Source organism: Triturus cristatus, chromosome 1_2, assembly GCF_964204655.1.
Source record: "Triturus cristatus chromosome 1_2, aTriCri1.1, whole genome shotgun sequence".
Lineage (NCBI taxonomy): Eukaryota > Metazoa > Chordata > Amphibia > Caudata > Salamandridae > Triturus > Triturus cristatus.
In genome coordinates, this window is record NC_140580.1 from 1092225073 (window position 1) to 1092250399 (window position 25327).

At 45.7% G+C, this 25327-nt stretch overlaps 1 protein-coding gene across 1 annotated transcript in view; it reads left to right on the top strand.

The window, feature by feature from the left end:
• The window catches only part of CNTRL (centriolin), a 1084252-nt gene that overhangs the window by 769020 nt on the left and 289905 nt on the right, over positions 1-25327 (top strand). Inside the window, exons 30-31 of the mRNA XM_085613596.1 lie at positions 3520-3684; positions 16365-16524. Coding sequence (XP_085469722.1) covers positions 3520-3684; positions 16365-16524 — 325 coding nt within the window. The remainder of the gene's footprint in view (positions 1-3519; positions 3685-16364; positions 16525-25327) is intronic.

Genomic DNA, 25327 nt, shown 5'->3' on the forward strand with positions numbered 1-25327 from the left:
GTCTTGCAGATCATTCAGGAGGGCTATTCCCTGTCTTTCCTTTCTTTTCCTCCTCCCATTCTGCCAAATCAGGAACTGCTGACGGAGGATCATTTAAAATTGCTCCAGGAGGAAGTTACAGCTCTCTTGGCATATAGCTATAGACAGAGTCCTGGTTTCAGAAGTAGGCAGTGGCTGCTATTCCAGCTACTTTCTGATTCCGAAGAAGAACAAAGGGTTGCGGCCCATTTTAGATCTTTGGACCGTCAATCTCTTCCTCAAGAAGGAGAAGTTCGAGATGCTCACTCTAGCTCAGGTCTTGTCTGCCCTAGACAAGGAAGGCTGAATGGTAGCGTTGGACCTGCAGGATGTGTATTTTCACATCCCCATCCTGGTGGGCCACAGGCGTTACCTGCTGTTCAAGTTAGGCTGCAAGCACTTTCCGTTTACCATGCTCCCCTTCGTCCTCACCAGGGCCCCTCGTGTGTTCACCAAGGTGATGGCGGTGGTCACAGCTCATCTGTGCAGGTTAGGTATGTCAGTCGTCCCCTACCTGTTGAAGGAGTCCTCGCCCCAGGCTGTCGTCTCCCACCTTCAGACTACAGCGGACCTCCTGCATTCACTGGGCTCCTCTATAAACATGTCCCACCTGACTCATTCTCAGAGTCTCCATTTCATCGTAGCTGTTCTGGACACAGTGCAGTTTCAGGCCTATCTTCCAAGATCAGCAAGTCCAGGATATTCAGGTTATGATTATGATGTTTCAGCCTCTATCCTTAATTTTGGTGAGACTGACTCTGAGGCTGTTGGGCCTCATGTCCTCCTGCATCCTGTTCGTAAAGCGTGCCAGGTGGAGTATGCGGGCTCTGCAGCTGAATCTGAAGTTCCAGTGGGCACAGCTTCGAGGAAATCTCACCGATGTTGTTCAGATCTCGGAAGGAACTGCAAGGGATCTGTAGTGATGGTTGACGAAGCGTGATTGGATCAATGACAGACTCCTCTCCCTTCTCCAGCCAGAGCTCACAGTCGTGACACATGCATCACTTCTGGTATGGGGCAGCCATCTGGTAGAGGTGGAGATCAGGGGACACTCTTCTCCGGTTTAGTGGGGGCCCCATATTAAATTGTTGGAGCTTCGAGCGATTTGGTTTGCATTGAAGGCATCTCTTCCCTCTGTCAAGGGGAAGTTAGTAAAGGTGTTCATGGACAACACCACCGCCATGTTGTACTGCTACATGCATGGCTGAGTGGGGCCGAGGACCTTTTGTCAAGAGGCCCTGCATCTCTGGACATGGCTGGAATAGAGGGGATAACCCTGCTGGTTCAACACCTGGCAGGTTCTCTGGAAGCGAGGGCGGACAAACTCAGCCGTCGATGCCTAGCGGATCGCAAATGGCATCTCCAGTCAGAGATGGCGCAAAGGTCTCTTTCAGCAGTGGGGAGAACCTTAGTTAGATTTGTTTGCCTCCGAAAAGAACGGTCAGTGTCAGCAATAATGCGCGCTGGAGTTTCCAAGGCGGCTATCGTTCGGCGTCGCATTTAGTCACAAGTGCAGCTCAGGCCTGCTAAATGCTTTTCCGCCCATACTACTCCTGCCCAGGGTTCTGCAGAAGATCAGGAATGACCGGGACCAAGTCATTCTTGTGGCTCTGGACTTGGCGAGGAGAGTCTGGTATCCAGAGCTTCTGAAAATGAGCATCGATCCTCCGTTCAGGCTGCCCCTTCGGGAGGATCGTCTGTCGCAGTAGCAGGGGAGGGTCCTCCACCTGAACCTGTTAACTCTCCGCCTCCATCCGTGGAGATTGATCAGCCGCAGTTGATGGCTTTTGACCTTCCTCCTGAAGTATATAACGTTATTTTGGCATCCAGACTGCCAGATTAAGATGACATACGCCTGCCGTTGCAGAAATTTGTATTATACTGTACAGAAAGGTCTATTGACCCTCTTTCTGCTTCTCTTTCCACTCTTCTATTCATCTTAACCCTTGCCCAGCAGGGCTCTGCGTTGTTTACTCTCAAGGGTTATCTTTCTTCTCTATCCCCTTTTTTGCGGCTGCCAGACCAACCCTCTCTTTTTAGATCTCCAATTGTACATAGGTTTCTAAAAGGGATGGCTCACTTGTTTCCACCCATGCCCTTTGTTATGCTGCAGTGAGACCTTAATTTGGTCCTCACCTATCTTATGTGTGCTTCCTTCGAGCCTTTACACAACTGTCCCCTCCGGCTGCTAACCATCAAGGCAGCCTTTTTAGTGGCGATTACATCTGCCCGGAGGGAGTTGCAGGCGCTGTCTTGCACGCCTCCCTATAGATGTAATTTTCAGACAGAGTGGTGCTTCGCACCGGACTTCATTTTTGCCAAAGGTTGTGACCCCCTTCCATCTGGGTGAATCCATCACGCTGTCCACCTTCTTTGCTCCCCCGCATCCTTTTAAGGAAGAAGAGGGTCTCCACCGTCTGGACCCAAAAAGAGCATTGTCGTTCTACCTTCACCGCACCAAAGAGTTTCGGGCTGAACAACCGACTCTTTGTGGGGTACGTGGGAGCTAAAAAGGGGCAGGCAGTGCAGAAAAGGACCATCTCTCGCTGGGTTGTTCTCTGCATTAAGATCTGCTATGCCCTGACTAAGAAGTAGCCCCCTGTGAGATTAAGGGCCCATTCCATGAGGGTAAAGGCTGTGACTATGGCCTTGGCTCGGGTTGTCCTAGTCCTGGACATCAGTCAGTCAGCAACGTGGGCACCCTTGAACATGTTTGCCAAGCACTGCTGCCTGGACAGTCAGGTCTGCAGGGACGGGCATTTTGCCATTTCGACCCTGCAGGACTTCCTAGTGTGTGGTATTGGTCTGCAACCCACCGCCGGGATGGTATGGCTTTGGTATCTAGTTCAATGGTAAGGAATCTGCAGCTAGAAGTCTCTATCAGATGAATAAGTTACTTACCTTTGGTAATGCATTATCTGGTTGAAACTCTATTTAGCTGCAGATTCCTTACAGCTCCACCCATGCCTCCCTGCTTTGCAGACTAATTTTATAGGGCTAGGGTTACTCCTCATTTCAGGGCCCTAGTTTTGCACACGACTACGTCAGTTATGTAGTGGCTCTGCGCTACTGGCATGGAAAAAACGTATGTCCGTGTGCCTGGGTGGTGCCTATATAGGTATCACGATGTCATAACCGACGCTACCGATGCTGATGAAATCACGCAGAGCCGAATGGCGCCACCCGACGGCCTGCGCAAGGCTTATTGCTCAGCAAAAGTTTCCAGATCCAGCCTGACCCCTGGGAAATTCAAAGGTAAGAAATCTGCAGGTAGATAGAGTCTCTACCAGATAAATCAATACCGAAGGTAAGTAATTTGTTCTTCAGGCCCATTTTGGTTTAGCCCTAGAAAGTGGAAGGCAAACACAAGCATGTATCAGTGACAATTTGTGGTGAACCACCACAGGGTCCAGTGGTTCATACAAACCACTCCTGCCACAGCTTTAGGACTCAATTGCCATTAGGACTACTCCGATTTTAAAATGAATTTCCTTATTGTAGGTTGAAGAGCAACAAGAGGAGACAGTGGCTTTGGACCGGATGCTGGGCCAGAAGAAGGAGGAGCTGCACCTCCTTCAAGACTGTATTGACCAGAAGAAAGTAGATCTTAGAGAAGTCCTTCGTGATGGAGAGGCCGAAGTGACTGAGAAAAGGAAACAAATCCGGGTATGTTTGTGGCATAATCTAACATGGAGAACTCTTTATAAAGAGGACATTATGATGTCCAAAGGGATAGAATAAACTGAATGTTTGTGCTAATTGCTAAAGAAGCTGGATGCTGTCTTGTGGTGGGATTGGGTGTTGAATTAATGCGTTCTTAGTGTGGCATTTTGAGAGTTCAGTGAAAATAATAGGAATGTTTCTGAATGGGCGGCATAGCATGCCATGGCGTTAATACTACATTACTTTTGCACCCTCTTCTCAATTTCCTTAATATTAAATTTTCCTTACAGGTTACAAGCTGTTTAATGTAAGCACCCTAGTGAAATGTACCAGCCCTCAAATACGGTATCACATTAAAATGTATATGCATAAAATCAGTGGAGTACTTTTCACTGTACTGCAAACTGCCAGCAAACAGAATTGAATGCATCTGCCATGCCACCAAAAATATGTGATGGGAGACTAACCCTTTTCACACCCTACCACTCATTTGTCAATATTGCCAATCAGGACCCAATGTACTAAGAAAAATAGCGCGCCAACATTTTGCGATTTTTCTCTGATTTTGTGATGTGACCTATGTAATAAGAGTTCACATTGCAAAATCTCCGGTTACGAGGAGTCGCAGAAAGATCCCCTAATGAATATTGATTAGGCAAGTTGTTAACTGTGATTAGCTGCAACCATAGGGATGACGGGCTGTCCCATCATTTTCTTTGAATTTTAAAGTGCAGAGGACAGATAAATAAAAGCACACTGTCTTAACAAGGAAAAAATAATGTTCGAGGCATATGAGCTGCAGATCACACACTGTGCATACATCGCCATCTGGTGTTGGGCCCGGATGTTTGCACTTTGTTGTTGTATTGGAATAAGTCTTTGGAAGTCACGAGATAGGTGACTCCTCCTTTGGAGAATAGTGCACATGGGCATCAACTCCATCTTCAGATTGTTTTTTCCGCCATCGGGCTCGGATGTGTTCGTCGCGCTCCAGTTAGGTGTCGTGACCGTTCTACCTTTCGACGCGCAATCCTTCACCCATTCTTCGGTATTGTTTCGATCGCGTTTCCCATTCGACGCTCATCTCTACAAACTTGAATCCTTCAATTCCGGTCGTGGATACAGGCCTTCGGGCCTAACTGCGCCATTAGGCCTTTGGCTCATGGATAGGACTCCTTTCAAGAAGTGTCCTCAATGTGGATCCAAGTTTCCACACGTTGATCTTCACGAGGTGTGTAACCGCTGCCTTTCGCCCGAGCCAAAGACTGTCTAGCTTGCGCCTCTTTCCGCTCCAAGAAAACATGGCTCGATCATCAACATCCATACCGGACGATATCTTCCAAAAAGGCATCAATGTACTGGAGCAGGAGCAGATCGAAGAGGGCAACATTAGCGCCTCCGAAGCCGACGACTCTGACGTCGAAGACATCACTCCAGGGCAGCAGGTCGTAAGTACTGACGTCGACCCCGTCCTCCCCACCCATTCACAAAAAGGGATTTGGTAACACCTTCGGGCCTAGGTGCACGCCGGGACAAAACTTCCCACGCCCCGCCTTCGGGCTGGGCAAAGAAGTCAATACATAAGCCTTCAGGCCACTCTGGATCAAGCCAGCCTACCATCGGTGCCGAAACCCCATCCCCATCCCCAAAGAAGAAACCACTGTCTTCGTCCGCACCGACGCCTGGTTCCCCATCGGTGCATTCGGCACCGAAATCCACGGGCACTGACTTTTCGGATCCCAAAAAATCATCGGAACCAAACAAACAACTGGTTCCGAAGACCACTGGCGCTCAACCTTCGGATCCGAAAAAAACATCGCAACCAAAGAAATAACCGGTTCCAAAGACCCAAACGGAACCCAGGAAAACTCCCGATTCCAGACCTAAGGAGCATCAAACAACTCCAAAACTTGGGACACACAATCGGACCTGAAAAAATCGGCACCGAAACACACTCCAGAGGAGGAGCTTTTTCGACCTGATCCAACCCAAAAAAAAAACCTCTCCAAATAGACCCCAAAACAGGTCAACTTATACTTAGTCCTTCCAGGAAAAGGAAAATGCACAAACCTGTACCAGCTCCACGCCCTTTAAAGAAGAGAGACATTGCCACTTCTCCTTTAAGAATTCCTTCTCCACCTCCTCCTCCACACCACATCTCTCCTATCCCATCTCCAGTACCCTCACAATCTCCTCCACCTCAGGATGATGAAGACACCTCTGGGGAGGAAGGTGATGATGAACCTTTAGGGGAACCTAGTCATCCTAATACCTCAGAGGACCCATGGGACGATTATGGCTCACCAGATGTTCCCAATACACCTCGAGATGATATCTACCCATCTAGGCCATCCCCTCCAGAGGACACTATAGGATTCACTCAGCTCATACACAGAGCTGCAGAATACCACACTGTGAATTTGCACACAGACCCTGTAGAAGAAGATTTCCTCATGGACACTTTTGCACCATCTCAAAGGTCTACTTCCATTCTCCCAATGTTAAAAGAGGTAATCAAACACGCTCCTGAAGTTTTTAAGGATCCTGTAAGGGCTAGAGTCATTAACCCCAGGGTAGAAAAGAAATACAAGTCTGGCCCAGCTGACCCTGTTTACATTAAAGGGCAACTTCCCTTGGATTCCTTGGCAGTCTCCAAAACCAGGAAAAAGGCTAACTCCCAAACCTCAGGCGATGCACCACCTCCTGATAAGGAGTCAAAACTGTTGTACGCATCTGGTAAAAGAACAGCGTCCCAAGCAGCCAACATATGGAGAATTGCCAACACACAGGCTTTGCTGGCTAGGTACAATAGGGCACACTATGACGAGCTAGAGACCCTACTACAACGCCTTCCAGATCAATATAAAACAAGGGCCAATGATCTCATCCAGGAAAGCAAACTCATAAGCAATACCTCCATTTGATGTGCTCTGGATGCTGCAGACACAGCCTCCAGAGCTAATAACACCAGTGCCCTCATCTACCAGAGGCTATTACAGAAGAGGCTACACGGGCAATAACAACAAGGGTAGAGGCAAAACTACAATACTCGTACCGCCTCCACTCCAAACAATGACTTCCCTCCACTCCCCCTGGACCACTCTACTATGGCCGGGGGAAGATTGCTCCAGTTCCTACCTGTCTGGAACACCATTACCACGGACAGGTGGGTGAGACAAATCATCCAATCCGGTTATTGCCTAGAACTCGCTTCAACTTCCCCAAACATACCACCCAAACAGCCTCCAATGTCAACAGAGCATTTAACACTTCTAAAACAAGAGGTACTTTCCCTCCTACAACAACGTGCAATAGAACCAGTTCCCCTGCATCACCAAAACACAGGGGTTTACTCATTCCAAAGAAGGATGGAACGCGGAGACCCATGTTGGACCTCAGACTATTAAACCTCTACATACAATCAGACCATTTTCATATGATCACTCTTCAACAAGTCCTTCCTCTTCACAAACAAGGCAATTTCCTTGCCACCTTAGATCTCAAGGACGCCTACTTCCACATTCCCATTATCCAGTATTAGGGTATCTTTCATAGATTCACATGCCTGAATCATTCCCCGTCGTCGGGATGGGAGTCCCCGGTACATAAATGAAGTAATGTCTCAGTAGACATATAGAGTAATAGGCCGAAGGCCTCACCTTAGTAACATATCCACGTCTTTTGTAAAAAAGGACCAAACCTTGGAGAGTAGCCAATCAGCTATCACCACCCTCTAGAACCTTCCTGGAAGGAGCTCTAGTCCCTCAGATTTTCTACCGCACGTCGTGCTAAGGGAGTCTCCACTGAGCTCTGCTCAGCATTCCTTGTTTCTGGATTACCAGTGTTTCTTGCTTCAACTTTCCATCTTCTGGGTGAAGTTCTTCAGTTCTTCATGGCAGATACTCCGAAGAAGGACCTTTTTAGATCTTGTGCTTCCTGTGGAAAAAAGAGACTTCATGTGGACGATCAACACAAAGACTGTCTCTACTGCCTTTATCCGAACCACTCTTCAAAGGATTGTAAGGTATGTTGTACCTTTTCCTCCAAGACCCTCAAAGATCGTGAGCGGCGCCTCTTAATTTGGCTGCAGAGGCTTAAAGACAAAGACTCAGTATTGTCTTCTGAGGAAAGTGAGGGCTCGTCCATATCTTCACAGTCCTCAGAAAAGACCAAGTGTGGCTTCTCCAGGCCCTTCGTCGCATCCACCTCAAAAGAAGGCGCATAAAAAGTCTTCAGAGGTCCTTCCTAAGACTCTTCCAGCGAAGGTTTCTTCTCAGGAAGCTCTTCATGCCTTCAAAAAGCCTTCTTCCACCCCGTCGACGACAGCCTCGTCGACGGTGGCTTCGACGACGAGGAAATCTCCATCAACGGCATTGAATGTGACCTCGTCGACGACGACAGTTTCAACTTCTGTCGCGTCTCATTCCCTATCAACATTGACGTCGGCAACTCCATTGTCGACGGCCGGTAGGTCCGTCTCGTCGATGCTTAAAATCAAAAAGACATCGTCGACGTCCAAACTGCCGTCGACGCTGCGACCACCGACGACGGCATCGACGACACCGTCGACGAAGACTGTCCCGTCGACATCTCCATCATCGTCGTCGACGAGGACTCCGACGAAACCTTCATGGTCGACAACGGCTCTGACGACGGGACCTCAATCTACTATGGTGCCCGTCGACGGTGACTATACCGTAGACGGGACCGTCGACGACAGCAGATTCTGACATACAAAGTACGTACGTGCACCTAAAAATCACGAAACGTACACTAACGCCAGCCCTGACCTCCCCTAGTAGAGTCCAGCTCTTGCCTCCAGCACATCTTTTGGAGGAAGAAGACTCTGATGATGGCAGTATGTTCAGAACGGCGACTAGTCCATTGCAACTGCACGTTAAATACCAAGATGGTTCGGACTATGATGATCAGGAGGTTTCTCCTGAGGAATGCCATCGGCCTCCACCTCCCATGGTTTGTTTGCCTGCATACCTGGTCTCTGACCTGCAGTTCCTCATTTCGGACTATAAGCAGAGGTTTCCAACGTCTGCACCATCTCTGCTTCCGGTTTTGTCTCCAACACCAAGACCGCGACCTCCTCCGTTGAGTTTACAGTCTGAGCCTTTCACATCACCACCTCCACTTTCTACAGACAATGAGGAGGAGGAAGAACATGAAGAAGAGGAACTTCAAGATTCCCAGTCTACTCGTGACGAGTGGGACGATTACATACTTCCCTGTCCAGCTTCTCCCGTGCCTGCCCCAGCTGACTCACCTCCGGAGGACATTGGGGGCTTTCACAACATAGTGGAAAGAGCGTTGCAGCGCTTCCAAATACCTATGCCCTCACACCAACAGGATTGCTTCCTCTACAATTTTAAAGAGCCTTTTAAGAAATCCGTTGATCTATCCCTATTATAGACTACATATGGGAACAGGGTGTTAAGATCATGCAGAAACCTTCCTCGGTGCCTCCAGTATTACCTCGTCTGGATAAGAAATATAGGGCTCCAGATACTGCTCCGGCTTGCCTGATCGGCCATCCTAAACCAGACTCAATCATTACATAAGCTGCTCAGCGGAAATCAAAAAATCCTTCAGCTCTGTTGACCGCTTCTCCGGACGAAGAGGGTAGACGGCTGGACAATATTGGCAAACGCTTCTCGTCCATGTCTGCATTAAGAGTGCGTGCATCCAATTCCTTGGCACTGTTAGGACGTTATAACAGGCAGATGCGGGCAGATATTGCTCCATACCTTGCGGCCTTGCCAGAGAACTCAAAGGAAGAGGCAAGGAAAATCTTACTGGAGGGCGAGCTGTACTACGGCGCCAGGGTTGGTTGAAGGTGACTTCATTCAGACCGGAGGTACAGACCAAAGTCTTAGACATGCCATACGATGGCCAGCTTCTTTTTGGGACACACATCGATGAAGCTCTGCAAGCTATTAAAAAGGATACCGACACGGCTAGGGCTTTTGGTACCCTCCAATTCAAGAACCCATCTTTTCGAGGCTCAAGAGGGAGAGGTCAAACGTCTACCAGAGGTAATTACCAACACCGATCTTCCTTCTCTTCCACTCAGCAATATCGGCCACAATTCTAGCAACGTCAACAGCAAACCACCTACACTAAATCTTCCTTTCGTGGCAAAGGAGGGCGACAGAAAGACGCTGCTCGGCGACAATGACTTCCCACTATCCCACTACCACCGGTCTCCAACTCCTCTCTGCCCTCCAAAGTTGGAGGAAGAATTTCCCACTTTCTCAAAAATTGGAAGCAAATAACAACGGACCGTTGGGTCCTGCAATTGATTCAATCCGGTCATTCACTACAATTAATTCAAATTCCTCCCCGTCCTATGCTTCACAAAAATTTGCGTGCTCTGCTCCTGGAACTTTCACTTATGCTCCAGAAGGGAGCTATAGAAAGAGTTCCTCTACGGCAAAGGGGAAAGGGATTTTACTCCCAATTTTTCCAAATACGCAAAAAGGAGAAAAAATGGAGACCGATATTAGACTTGAGAAATCTAAACAAATTCCTGAAAAAACAGTTGTTTTGTATGGTTACCATCCAGGAAGTGCTACAGCTCCTCAATGCAGACGACTACATGGTGTATTTAGACCTTCAGGACTCCTACTTTCACATCCCGATCCACGGCAGCCACAAAATATTTCTGAGATTCGTAGTGGCGGGCAGGCATTACCAATTTCGTGTTCTGCCGTTCGGACTAAAATCGGCACCACACGTTTTTACAAAATGCCTTTCTCCGGTGGCTGCATATCTCCGACAACAACACCATCAAGTCTTTCCATATCTGGACGACTGGCTCGTCAAAGCACCCTCTCTAGAAGGCGCGTCCAGGTCTTCCAACGCCTGTCTAAGGCTTTTCGATTGTTTGGGGCTTACTCTCAATCAGGACAAGTCCGTCCTTCAGCCTTCCCAGCGCATAACTTTCCTGGGTGCTACTCTCGACATGCTCCAAAAGAAAGTGTTTCCTTCACAAACTTCTTTCCTTGGCGCTTCGCATACGCTCCAAAAAGACTCTTTCTGTGCGCCTTTTCAAATCCCTGCTCGGGATGATGTCTTCCTGTATCCTACTAGTTCCACACGGTGGCCTTCACATGCGACCTCTTCAAGAAGCGTTTTCAGCTCAATGGGTCCAATGTACGGGGTCATTCGACGATGTCATCCAGGTGGACCCCTCTGATGAAAACAGCTCTACGGTGGTGGATTTGCCCTCAGAACCTTTCTCAAGGCTTGCCTTTCTTGCTTCCTGCTTCTCCACATACCGTCACAACGGATGCATCCCTGGAGGGCTGGGGAGCTTTCCTCCAAGAACCTCAGATCAGGGGCAAATGGTCCCTTTCCGAAAGGAAACTCCACATAAATCTTCTGGAGCTTCGAGCAGTGCATCTCACTCTTTTGGCATTCCTTCCGCGAATCAGAAACTCTCAAGTGCCTGTACGGACCGACAATACCACGACAATGCACTATTTAAACAAGCAGGGAGGGACTCGTTCTCTAACACTCTCTCACGAGTCGCAAAAAATCTGGAACTGGTCACTCCTTCACAACATTTCTCTTCGAGCAGAGCATGTTCCAGGAACACACAACGTTCTGGCCGACTCTTTGAGCAGACAACAGGCAGCATGTCACAAGTGGGAGTTGAATCAGCGGACCCTCACCCGCATATTCTCTCGATGGGGCTCCCTGGAACCACCGATCCGGTTGAAACCGTTTCCCTCTCTCCTCACTATGAACCACCAACAAGTCCAGCATCCGGATCCAGCATCTCTCAGATTATCAGCTTGGCTCCTGAGTTCATAGAGTTCCAGGGTCTAGACATCTTTCCGGACTGTAGAGAAGTTCTGGCTCTGGCTCGAGCAGATAGTACTACCAAAACATATTCCTTAAAATGGAAGAGGTTCTGTATCTGGTGCAAGTCAAACAAAATACACCATCTTTCATCCTCTCCAGAGCAAATACTGCCTTAACTTCTTCATCTGACAAAATCTGGTCTCGCTCATGCTTCCAATAAAGTCCACCTGGCAGCAATATCCTGTTTCAGGAGATCCTTTGCAGGCCATTCTCTGTGGTCTCATCGGTTGATTAAAAAATTCCTTAAAGGCCTGTTTAGAACATTCCCTCCGGTAAAAACTTTACCTCCTGCTTGACAACTCAAAACGGTTCTGGCTCAACTTATGAAACACCCTTTCGAGCCAATACACAGAGTGGATCTTAAGTATCTCTCCTGGAAAATAGCACTCCTTCGAGCCCTTACCTCGGCAAGGCAAGTGAGTGAACTTCATGCTTTTTCAATTCAAGACCCTTTCCTTCAATTCAAACACGACAGGGTCATACTTCGTACAAATCCGAAGTTTATCCCTAAGGTTCCGTCAAACTTCCATCTCAATCAGCCTATTGTGTTGTGTTCCTTCTTTCCAAATCCTCAAACAGTGGCAGAAAAAACTCTGCATTCTTTAGACCTTAAACGCTGCCTGAAATTCTACATTGGCAGGACAAAGACATTTTGCAAATCCAACCAACTCTTTGTGGCTTACAGTCGACCTAGGAAAGGTCTCCCACTCACTAAACAAAGTATCTATCGCTGGATCTCCGCAGCTGTTACTTTTTGTCACCAGCAAGCGGGGCAGCCCCTGCTCTCCACAGTTCGAGCCCATTCCACAAGGGCAATCTCTACTTCAATGGCACTTTTTGCAGGCGTGCCCATTGTGGACATTTGCAGAGCGGCAACATGGAAGACGCCGCATACATTTACCAAGCATTACTGCCTGGATACTGAGCTCATGAAAGACGCTGCAGTGGGTCGAGCAGTGCTCTGTAATCTATTTCATAAGAGGTGAGCCCTTCCTTTCATCCCACCATCCTTTCCTCTATATGCACTTTTCTCTATTGTGTTTTATGCCTTTGCTATGTCATTGCTTTTTGGTACTTTCTATTTTCACATTGAGATGTTGTTATCTGTGAATTTATATATACTGTACCTTTCGAAATGTGCTTATCATTGCTTACTATTCTGATTCAGGCATGTGAATCTATGAAAGATACCCTAATACTGGATAAGGAACGTGTTACCTGTAACTGCGGTTATCCAGTATTGGTATCTTTCATAGATTCACATGCAACCCACCCACCTCCCCTGGAAGGACTCCCTTGGGTCTCTCAGTGTACAACTACTTAGCACTGTGCTTACGATAATCTGAGGGACTAGAGCTCCTTCCAGGAAGGTTCTCGAGGGTGGTGATAGCTGATTGGGTACTCTCCAAAGTTTGGTCCTTTTTTTACAAAAGGTCGTGGATATGTTACTAAGGTGAGGCCTTTGTCCTATTACTCTATATGTCTACTGAGACATTACTTTATTTATGTACCGGGGACTCCCATCCCGACGACGGGGAATGATTCAGGCAAGTGAATCTATGAAAGATACCAATACTGGATAACCGCAGTTACAGGTAAGTAACGCGTTCCTTCACCGTGCTCACAGGAAATATCTTCGATTTGTAGTGGCCGGTCAGCATTACCAGTTCAAGTTTCTCCCATTCGGAGTCACCACAGCACCCAGAGTCTTCACAAAATGTCTTACAGTGGTAGCAGCCCACTTAAGAAGGCAACAAATTCACGTCTTCCCATATTTGGACGACTGGCTCATAAAAGCCAAGTCACATACCCAGTGTTTAAATCACACGCACCACAATCCAACTACTTCACGACTTAGGGTTTACCATAAACCTCACAAAGTCTCACCTCCAACCGTCTCACATCCAACAATATCTAGGTGCCACAATAAACACATCAATAGGCTTTGCATATCCCAGTCCAGCCAGGATAGCAAGCATGCACACCCTTATAACAAAATTCCAGCCGCAACACTCACTTCCAGCTGGAGTGTTCATGCAACTAATAGGGATGATGGCCTCTTGTATATTCATAGTACCTCATGCAAGACTCCAGATGCGCCCCTTACACGAATGCTTAGCACGTCAGTGGAACCAAGCTCAAGGTCAGGTAACAGATCTGGTGTTGGTGGACGGCCGCACACATCGCTCTCTGCAGTGGTGGAGCACCCAAAATCTTTCCAAAGGGCGACCGTTCCTAGAGCCGGTTTCACAGATTGTGCTAACAGCAGACGCATCGCTCACCGGCTGGGGAGCTCATCTACTACATCACACTATACAGGGCACATGGACACCTCAGCAAAAGCTACTCCACATCAGTCATTTGGAGTTACTAGCAATCTTTCTGGCACTAAAATCATTCCAGAAACAGATATCAGGCAAAGCTGTCTTAGTCCGCACCAACAATATGACAGCAATGTACTATTTACAAAAACAGGGGGGACGCACTCTCTGCAGCTCTCTCAACTAGCACAGAGCTTATGGGGTTGGGCTATTCCTCAAAACATATTCCTTTTAGCTCAACATCTTCCAGAAATTCAGAATCACATGGCAGATCTGTTAAGTCGTCAGACACAACAGATTCACGAGTGGGAACTTCATCCACAAGTTCTTCAACTGTTTTTCCAAATGTGGGGGCAGCCAGAGATAGATCTCTTCGCCACACATTACAACACAAAATGCCTAAGCTTCGCCGCCAGATATCCACGCCCATTGTCCGAAACAATGCGATATGGATGAATTGGTCAGGCAGATTTGCGTATGCTTTTCCGCCTCTCCCACTAATTCCATTAGTGGTGTGCAAGCTGCAACAACAATCACTAACACTGATCCTAGTTGCTCCAACATGGGCCAGACAACCATGGTACACAACATTGCTGGAACTATCAGTAGTCCCTCACCAAAAACTACACCTCTGCCCACAGCACTTAACACAGAACCATGGAGAGATCAGACATCCCGATCCAGCACAGCTCAACCTAGCGATCTGGCTCCTGAAGTCCTAGAATTTGGCTACCTCAATCTTCCACCTGGTTGTATGAACGTTATCAAAGAAGCTAGGCACCCCACCACTAGAGCCTGCTATGCAGCCAAGTGGAAAAGATTTGTTATATACTGTAACAACAACACCATCAATCCTCTAGATGCGTCCATTCAACACATCATATGTTACCTGCTGCATCTTCAAAGATGTAATGTATCATACACATCAATTAGATTACATCTTGCTGCCATAGCAGTTTACCTACGAAATAGACAACATTTGTCATTGTTCAAGGTACCTGCCATTAAAGCATTTATGGAAGGCCTCAAAAGAATAATTCCTCCCAGGGTACCACCTTCCCCAGTGTGGAATCTAAACATCGTCCTCACTAGATTAATGGGTCCTCCATTCGAACCTCTACATAAATGCGAGCTACAATTTCTTACATGGAAAGTCGCTTTCCTTGTGGCCATTACATCTCTCAGAAAAGTCAGTGAGCTACAGGCACTAACTATTCAAGAACCATTTTTACAACTCCATCATAACAAAGTGGTTCTCAGGACAAATCCCAAATTCCTAAGGTTATTTCTCCCTTGCATCTCAACCAATCTGTTGTGTTGCCAGTGTTCTTCTCGTAACCACAAACAGTAGCAGAAAGAGCTCTTCATACACTAGACGTAAAAAGAACACTCCTTTACTATATTGACAGAACAAAACCCTTTCACAAAACAAAACAACTTTTTGTATCCTTCTCACTACCAGACAAAGGCACTCTACCCGCAAAATAGCGGCTTCAATGGCATTGTTAGGGAACATTCCCTTAGATAATATCTGCAAAGCAGCTACATGGTCTACACCGCACACATTCACAAAACACTATTGTGTAGATGTGAAGGCAAAGCACCAAGCTAGTGTGGGCCAGGCTGTACTCAAAACACTATTTCAAACTACTGCAACAGATACTGGTGGTCGCCGCTAAAGAGGAGTACTGCTATGCAATCTATGCACAGTGTGTGATCTGCAGCTCATATGCCTCAAACGGAAAATGCTACTTACCAGTATGCATCTGTTCTTGGCATGTCGAGCTGCAGATTCACATACGCCCACCCACCTCCCCGGCTACCTTTATCTGTTCCAGTATTATCTTAATTAGATACAACATACATGGACATCTATTTCTGTTTCTCACAAAACTCCATCATTTTCCTTCTTGGCAAAAAAACTATCTGAAAATGGAGTCGATGCCCATGCGCACTATTCTCCAAAGACTTATTCCAATACAACAACAAAGTGCAAACATCTGGGCCCAACACCAGATGGCGATCTATTATGCACAGTGTGAATCTGCAGCTCTACATGCCAAGAACAGATGCATACTGGTAAGTAGCATTTTCCTTTTGTCAGCTTGTTCTCTTTTGTAGGAGCCAGCATGGAATGGAGGCTGAAGTAATAGGGCCGGTAGACAATCATATTGCAGGCTGGCAATTCGAAGGAGCCCACTCAGGCACTACCCAGCGCACAGTCTCCTACAATTCATGACAAAGTACGAAGTGCATTTAAAAGTAGGCTTTCTTGTTCAAGGGTCTCAGCCTTCATTAAAATACTGAGTTGCATTGGATACCTTCTTTTATCCCTGAATCCTTCAAATTAACTAACAAGTTGTTCTATGATGTATCGTTACAAGCCTTTTGGAATCAAGTGCTATTTTGGTAAATATAAATATTTGTGAAGTGGTTTCTTGATTGTGAGAGGACCTTTCTTTATATTTATGTTAACTTATACAGGAGGTGAAGTCTCTTCTGGAAGAACTGAGTGTTCAGAAGGGGGAAATGAATGCCCAGATGAGTGAAAAGAGAACTCAACTTGCATTATTAAAGCAAGAAGTTGTGAAAGAGGAGGAAAATGTACAGGTGGTAGCAGCCCAAGTTACCAAGTACAAGACAGGTATTGTATAAGGTTTAATTTGCTTGTATGTTTCATGGTTTGTTGATGTTTGTAGTAATTCACAGAAGTGTGACTTACAAATTTACCACAGGTAATGAAGGAAGTGGCAAAATAGATATTGTATAAAAATGACAAATAGTTAATATAGAACTTTGCTGCATCTTTCATCTATTACTTATCCAGTGTGAAAGCTCAATAAGCTCAATACTTGCTACCGAGATCTATATGAAATCATGTCTAGTCCTACTTTGGAAAATCCAGCCTTTCTTCTTTCTTCATTTGCAATATTGAGTACAATTGAATTAGGTAATTCTAATGCCTATTACTACAATAAAAAATGCTATTTCTGCCAAAAGTGTTTATACTTGTTTATAAGTTATTGTAATTGTAAGAGATTTGATTTCCTATTACACTTTTGTATGGTACAGGAAAAGAGTTCTGCGATGCACCATGACCATGTTGAGCTTGGCTTAGATGTGTGCCATTGCTGAAAGCATGGTTTGTGAATGTGGGGCAACTCCAGACGGGGCTGATGCTACATAAAGGCATTTCGAGTCAGCAGTCTATGGTCGCACCGGCTAAGATGTGACCACTGAACCTTCAAATTTAGCACCATTATCATGAGAGGGGTTGGAAAAATGTCACTTTGCTTGTTTCATAAAAAATACTGGTATATCCTTTTGTAGATCATAAGCACTTCAGAAATGGTATCCAGGTATTGGAAGGTAACAAGTAGCAGCTTTATGACCAACAATACACTAGAGTAGTCTACTAAAATATTGACTGTTAGCTTCGGTATGGCCAACCTTGGACACTAAATACCATGTGAAGCAAGGCCACGTCTCTGGCTCTGGTAATGCCAACTTATGTGCGCTTCCACACAGTCTCACTTGTAATTATAAATGTGCAAGCATGTTTGAAGTGACTGTTTGGGAATGCTATTGGGTCTGCCTCCAGTCACTGCTAATGCCACCATAGTAGCCACTGTAAGTTGAAATTTTTTTGTTAATGCTTGTCAATAGCAAATGAAACATTATTACTGACCAGTGTTACTATAGGAGAATGACAACAATAGTGACAAGCTGGCTAGCTTTCACAGTTCATTTTCACAAACTGAGCAACTTCGTAGGTAAGTAATCCTTTTGTAAGCGCCTGTGTTTCTGCATACTCCTAAAAGGTGATCATTAACAGACCATGGAAGATTCATAAGATGTTTCTGAAACACAAAATCTGATTTAAACTTTTTTTTTATAGTCAATCAAAACATTATTCTGGTTTTATGTTTAAGGCATTCAGAACACCTGTATTTAGATACTAATATGCTTTTGTCCTAACTCTAACCGTTAATTACTTTCATTACATTAAATATTTCATTGTGTACTGAAATGGTTCTCACCAGATGCACCTTGTAAACCACCGCTTGGTTTCTGATACTTCAAAAGAGCATCTTTGATGAGATTCTTGTTTAGTCCAAGACTAAGGGCCTCATTTAGAGTTTGGAGGGAACCAACATTTCTCCAGCTTCTGGAGGAAACTCTAAACATGGTGCAAAATCCATTGGCTATATCTCCTTCACAATAATATCCTCATGTTTCTGTTGATTATACTCCATGTTTAAAGTCTCCTGGAGAACTGGGAGGATTTTTGTGTTCCCTCCAAACTCTGAGGCCTTTAGTCATTCCAGGTACTTCTGTAGAGAGCTGATGAAGCTCTTGGCTTTGTTACGGTGGTTTGGATCTCCATGAACTTCAAACAGACTGATGTGCTTCTCATCAAGAATAAGACAAGCAAGGTTATGTACCTCATGTATTAAGGCTATGCTATGATCCTGTATTTAGTGCCCACCCCGAAATATTTCATGCATAGTGGTAAATTGGTAGCATATCCCTGGTTTACCGAATCACTTGCAGTAACAGAACATTACTTCTTATCCCTGGCCAGAAACTCTAAAGCACTGTCTGTTGTGCTACTGATTGCAATAAATGCTGCCTCTTTTATTGTGCTTCGTTAATTGGCATGGCTCAAGCGTGACATGGCAGATGCCTCCTCTCAGATATGCATACCATTTTTACCACAATTGAAATGATAGGTGTTTTATATTCCTGATTGTTGTCACAACAGCAGCTGCTGTGACACAGTGTTGCTTAATACCATGATCACGCCCCTATTGATGATCAGATAGTTCCTGTGTCTCCTGATTGTGTATTTGTTTCCACAATGCTAGATTACAAATGGGGAAAGGTCACACAGATGAACCTTTTACACTTCTGATAATTCAGACAGGCATTGAAAAGCCACATGCATGTCCCACACCTATTTTAAGCTAATAGTCAATTTCAAGTGTCTACATATTCGAGTGTGCACATTCTCACATACGGAGTTGCGGTGTTGTTCCCTTTGCACGTTTGTTACTGAACAAATGCGTTGACACTTGTCTTATTTTCCTCCTTCTACAGCATTGCATTTGCCATCACAGAGATGTCTAAATGCGCATAGGCGAATGAAATCTCTCAAGATAACTGCACATCTTCTATGCCTCTACTTTAATTCTCATTTCATTGTTTTTCCATGAGTTTCTGTAGGGAACATATTGTGCCACACTTTCCTTTTCTTGTAAGTAACTGCATTGTATGTGGGCCGTACTCTAGATAAACAGAAGGCGATGGGTTTCCTGTCTCTCCAAATCATAAACCTTACAATATTTTGGTGTTGCTTCCACTTACTTGGAACCTAAAGGTTGTCATCACCAGGTTGAGTCTTCTCAAGAATCTTTCAAACAGCCAACCTTATTCAACGCATGCACAGGTTCAGCCAGTAAAGTTGGAGAAATGTGATGCGCATACGCTGGAGTAAAAGGAATTCTAGCAACACAGGTTCAAAGGCACAGCTGTCCTTGCCTGACTCACTAGCTGAATATGAAGCACAGTGATTCCTCTCCTACACTGGTTATGTTCTGCTTTAAGCAATAACAAATTCCCTAACACTTTAACAGCTGTGTTACAAGGAGGGAAAATAATTGGTCTACTCGAAATACATCACTGTACTGCAATTTGCCATGAGTTCAGAGAAACATTTGTTTAATTCTTATGTTTTAATGAGAGCATAAGATATTTTTACACACATCTTGTTCTACATTCTTTAGCAGATTTTTAAAGATTGAAGTGTTGTTGTAGAACAGTGATTCTATTTGTATGACCATCCACAAGGTTTTGAACTGATACTGCTGTTTTTTTTACTCTGAAGTGCATGGGGTACAATTGGCTGATAACTGATTGACATATTTCACTTACCCATAAGTCACTAGTATATGGTTCAAGAAGTACACAGGGCTAGTAAGTTAAATGTCTCTAGTGGGCTGCAGCACTTAATTGTGCCACCAGTACAGTGACAATGAGAGTGTTGTTTTGAGCTCAGTCTCACTTGCTGCCTACCGTCTTTCTGGAACATATTTTTAATTCTTTAAAAAACTTCTATGTGATGCTAGAGTTTTACCAGTTTTAAAATTGGATAATATTGAGTATGAATGTGACATTTGGCAGTTAAGAATTGGAGGCACTGGTTCCTTAGGCAGCACACTGCTACCATTGAGAGGCACTTGGCCTCCTCAATCATAGAATTTTCATGCAGAGGAAGGAGGTTGGCGTGCTAGTTGCCAACCCCACCTCCTCCTTAAATGTCAGCTGTGGGCCCGACACGCCTAAGGCACACCAAATGCAAGCCCGTCTGCGCCCGTCCACACCCGAACGGGACCAGGGGCCAAGGAACTCTGTCCTCCCACATACAGGTCTGCAGAAATACACGAGAGGTCAGCTTCTAGCACTCAGGCCTCCAACACTTTCCCTGTGTGCTCCATTTCTGGGTTCCGATAATTTGTCTGAACCCAGGGGAGATGCAGCCAGTGTGGTTTTAAGATGCTCGCCTACAAGGTCAAGCACCCAACTGCCCCTAAGCCCCAAGATTCCATCTGGAAACTAGGATTGATTAATGCACGTCATTGACATCAAAAATTTGCTAGAGCAAAATTCCCTTAATGTACTATTTGTTACCGAAACATGGCTTAATGATAGCTCTGGGCCAGATATTCATCTTGCCCTCCGACTAGGCTACCAAATCCATAGACTAAATCGGGCAGGAAAAATTAGGGGCGGGATTTCCATTATTCTAAATGATGCTTTTAAATGCTCTACGGCCCCACTCTCTCTCCCAGAGTGTGAAAGTGTTCAGTTCCATGTCACACTCTCTCCCTCCAGTACGTATTCAGGTGTTCTGGTGTATAGACCGCCGGGCCCCTGTTCCAAATTCTTAGAAAATTACCAGATACTCTAGCTAGCCTATCGGTATGGAAAACCCACATAACAATACTGGGTGACCTCAGCCTTCATTTTGATGCACTTGACGCCCCCTCCACCAAAAGGCTGCAGGATGATCTTGAGGCCCTTCAAATAACCCAATTGGTTTCAACACCCACCCATGACAAAGGGCATACATTGGACCTTATATTTCTCCAATGACCCCCAGGTCATAGTATATGACGTAACCCCAGTCCCCTGGTCTGACCACTGCCTTATTCTTTTCAGACTACCCAAATCTGCCAAACAGGCTAAGGTCAAGGCCGCAACCACTGCTACTAGGAGCTGGTCGACGAACACCGTCCCCAATCTCGCAGGTAGTTTAGAGGAGGACTTCCAGCAGTGGAAAAATTGGGTTGGTCAGTCTCTGGACGCATGTTCTCCATTGAAAAAAATACCTAATCAAAAATCTCAGGCTAAGAAAGCCCTATGATACAACAACCATCTGACCACATTGAAAAACAGTGTAAGAGAATAAAAAGAGACTGGAGAAAGAAACACGATCCAGACCTTAAAGTTAAATACAAAACCTCAATTGGATCTTATCATAAAGAATTAAAAAAGGCACAGTCTAAATTTTATGAGAATTAAATCACTCAGGCACTTAACTCCCCAAAGGAACTCTTCAGAGTAATCAAAACTCTGACCACCCCTCACAAAAGTAATGGATTTCCTCAGGCCACCAAAAAAGATGCAACAAAATAGCATCTTTCTTTCACAAGAAAGTGACAGATATCTATAGCCTTTTTCAGAACAGTACTGAACCAATACATGAGGGTTTAAACAAGGTCAGTGAACCGTCTACAGCCCCAAGTCTATCACAATTTTCCAAACTCGAGGAAGATGCTATCCTCAATCTGATAAAGTCCACTAAATCTGGAACCCCGTTAGACTCAGCACCCCCTCACGCCCTTCTCAAAGTGACAGAGGTTATACTTCCCCCACTAATGGTGTTACTTAATAAGTCGCTAGATTCCGGCTTGGTCCGACAACATTGGAACCATGCCGTAATCAGGCCAATTCTGATTTAAAAAAATCCGGATCCAGATATACTTGATAATCTGCGACCTACATCACTACTTCCCCTCCTCTGTAAATTATTGGAGAAACATGTCAATCGAACATTAGTCAACTATTTGGAGGAGAATAATCATCTCCACTCAACGCAGATGGGCTTCCATGCCCACCACAGCAGTGAAGCAGCTCTTGTGGCAGTTACAGAGGAACTCACAGCCCTATTAGATAATGGATGGTCTGCCGGCAGTATTTTGCTCGATCTTAGTGTAGCATTTGATAGCGTCAATTATGCCATCTTAAAAGATAGACTAAGGAAAATAGGAATCCGGGATAAAGCGATCAATTGGCTTATCTCTTTTCTGGAAGACCAATCCTACCAAGTGATGGAAAAGGACTGCTTCTCTGACCGCCTGCCAATTAAATGTGGGGTGCCACAAGGCTCTTCCCTCAGCCCCACACTATTCAATATATATGTGAGACAACTTACCACTATCGTGCAGGAGTTTAGCACTTCTGTTCTAACTTACGCAGATGACACCCAGTTGAATGTCTCTCTGTCTAATGACACCCACTAAGAAAACCAGCAACTGGTTCCCTGCCTGAACAAATTGTCTCACTGGATGTCGAACTGTTGCCTAAAACTGAACGAAGAGAAGACAGAACTAATGATATTAGGTAACATGGCCAAACCCAGTGCCCTGAATACTTGCCAATTCTGTTTGAGTAATCCGGCTGACCCTAAACCTGTTATCAAAAATCTATTTATATGGATGGATAGTACCCTTGTAATGAACCACCAGGCAAACAAACTGTCTGGAATCTGCTTCGGGCTCTTAAGAATGCTCAGGAAGATACTGGCACTCATCCCAGAGCAGTTAAGAAAAACCGTCATGCAGCCCCTTATAGTCTCGCTCCTGGACTATGGCAACTCTCTTTACCTTAGGCTCACCTAAATATGTGATAAAGAGACAGGTTGTGCAGAACACAGCAGCAAGGCTCCTGCTCAAACTCCCTAGCTAAGACTCTGTAAGAGAATCCCTTAAACTGCTCCAATTGGCTGCCAATTGTGGCAAGAGTCAAGTTCAAATCCTTATGCTAAACTCACAGAGTAGTAAATATTAAAGGCCCTGAAGAACTCAGAAATCTGATATCCGCCCATGCCCCCATTAGACCACTAAGGTCCTCCCATTCCACTTTCTCCACACAAACAGAATCAAAGGATCTAGATGGGGAGGAAGATCCTTTGCATACTTGATTTCAAAACTGTGGCACGAGCTCCCGCCTGACCTAAGAGCATTGCAAAATAAACTTGCCTTCAGAAATAAAACTTAAGACCTTGTTGTTTCCCTTAAATCACTAATGGGCTCCGTTCTCACAACAGCACTCATCATCAGCGCGGGGAAGCCCTCCTATAGCCATGCGCTCTACGAATCCATAAATACAAATACAAAATGTCGCTCCAGGAATTCCACTGCAGCCTAGTTAAGCAGCAGTAAAACTGTCAACTCGACATAGTGAAACAACCGTGTTTGCCAGGTAAAAACCTTCCTTTTTTATATTAATAAGACATATATAGGGAAGGTCTTGGTAGCCCACCAGGCAGGGTGCTAAAAATTAAAAAGAAGTGCATGTTCCTCTCATGTCTAGCGTGCCCTTACAGTAAAATTAGAATTGCCATTTTCATTATGGAAGGCTGGTAGCCAGAATTGGCTAACTTTGAGTTACACTAGGCACCACGTAAAATGCTAACTTCTACTTAGGACCACCAAATATATTACTCCAAGGTATCATGTTGATTGTTACATAAATTGAACTGTTTCTGAGGTTGGGTTTAAAGTAACTTATAATTAGTATGGTAACTTGAGAGAGTCACTACTTTGTTGCCCCAACATCTGGTAGCCTTTCCTGACCATCTACAGCAGTTGTCACGTGAGACAACAGGCTGCCATCCTGCTAGGAAGTGTGAAGTGCTCCCAGAAATAGGGAGCAAAAATAATTGCTGGTTGGAGGCGGTGTGACCTCCTCCAGCAGGCTGGCTACCGGGGTGTGACTACAGATGCCCAGCTTCAAAGAGGCTCCCGCCTCAGTAAAGCAAATGCCAGCCACACCTCAACCTGCTGTTTGTGTAGGCACAGACTGGGAGGGAGAAAAGCTGTTGTAGAACTGGGTTTACCGGAGGAGTGGCTCATTATGCTGGGTTCAACCTAGGGGTGTGCCCAGAGCTCCAAACAGGGGAAGAAGACTTGAGACATCTTGGACTCAGGCAGAGAAGGGTACTCGGGGATTGTTTCTTGCTAAACCTCCAGGTGATGATGTAAAGTGGGAAGGGTTGCCACTTGTGAAATGTTACCCCATTGGCAAATTAGTGCTCCCTTCCATAAAATGTAAGTTGGCATAAAAGAGGCACCCCTGACACACTGGCCTCAGATCACCATTAGTGTGAAAAAAAAGGACTGCTCTAGTGATTCCTGGACCAAGCAAAGAGAGGCTACACGAGTGACTGGACTGCACCTGCTGCAAGAGGGCTGTGCTCACTTGTGGAAAAGAACTCCAACTCCAAGACAGAAGTAGCTCCAAGGGCTAGATGGCTAGCCCTCTATTAAATACCAGCACTACAAAAGCTAAAGGAGCCTACATCTTTGAGAATCCAGCTGTCCAAGAATGCCTGCCTCCCACTGAAAGCCCAATTGCCATCTGGGAGACAAAGTCCTGACATTTTGGAGGTGCCCCCCAGTCTTTGGGCCCATGACCGAAGTCAGCATATTCTGATTCCCCTACAAAAAAGGTTTACCTACTGCCAGTAACTACTGGGACTGCTGTAACCGCAAGACAAGTTGACCAACTGCGACTGGACCTGCGCAAGACCCCACTAGTACCTTGTGGGCGATAATTCCTGGGGCCGGAGACAACCCCTGACGTTCGTGGACCAAAGGAGGATTCACCCCTCGGCTTTTGCGTCGTCAGCATCCTGAGTGTGCAGCATCAGAACTACTTCTTTGTTGTACCACTGTTAGACCTGTCAGCCCTAGGGTGGTCCGTTTTTTTGTCCTTGTCGCCTCATTTTTGCCACCATCTTTTTGTTGGACCTAGGTCTCTAGGCACCTTACCACTGCCAAACAGTGCAGAGGTGCAGGTGATCTCTCCTAATAACATGGCTGCCACAGGCCCCTGCTACTGCGGAGTGGCCATGGAATACACGCACTAGTGGTTAGGAGCAGGCTGGGACATCTTGATACTGTATCTTTGCCATCCCGCCTTTCTGTCCCATAGACCAACATGTAGAAGCTCCTGGAACCTTCCAGCCCAGGGAGGAGTTATGCTTTGCTGCCTTTACAGGAGGGTCACCTGACCTAGGGGTATAAGAGGAAAGGAGGAAAACTGAACTAGTCAGTTGGGGCACCACTGGACCTGGGGGAACCTCTGCCGGAGTATAGGCG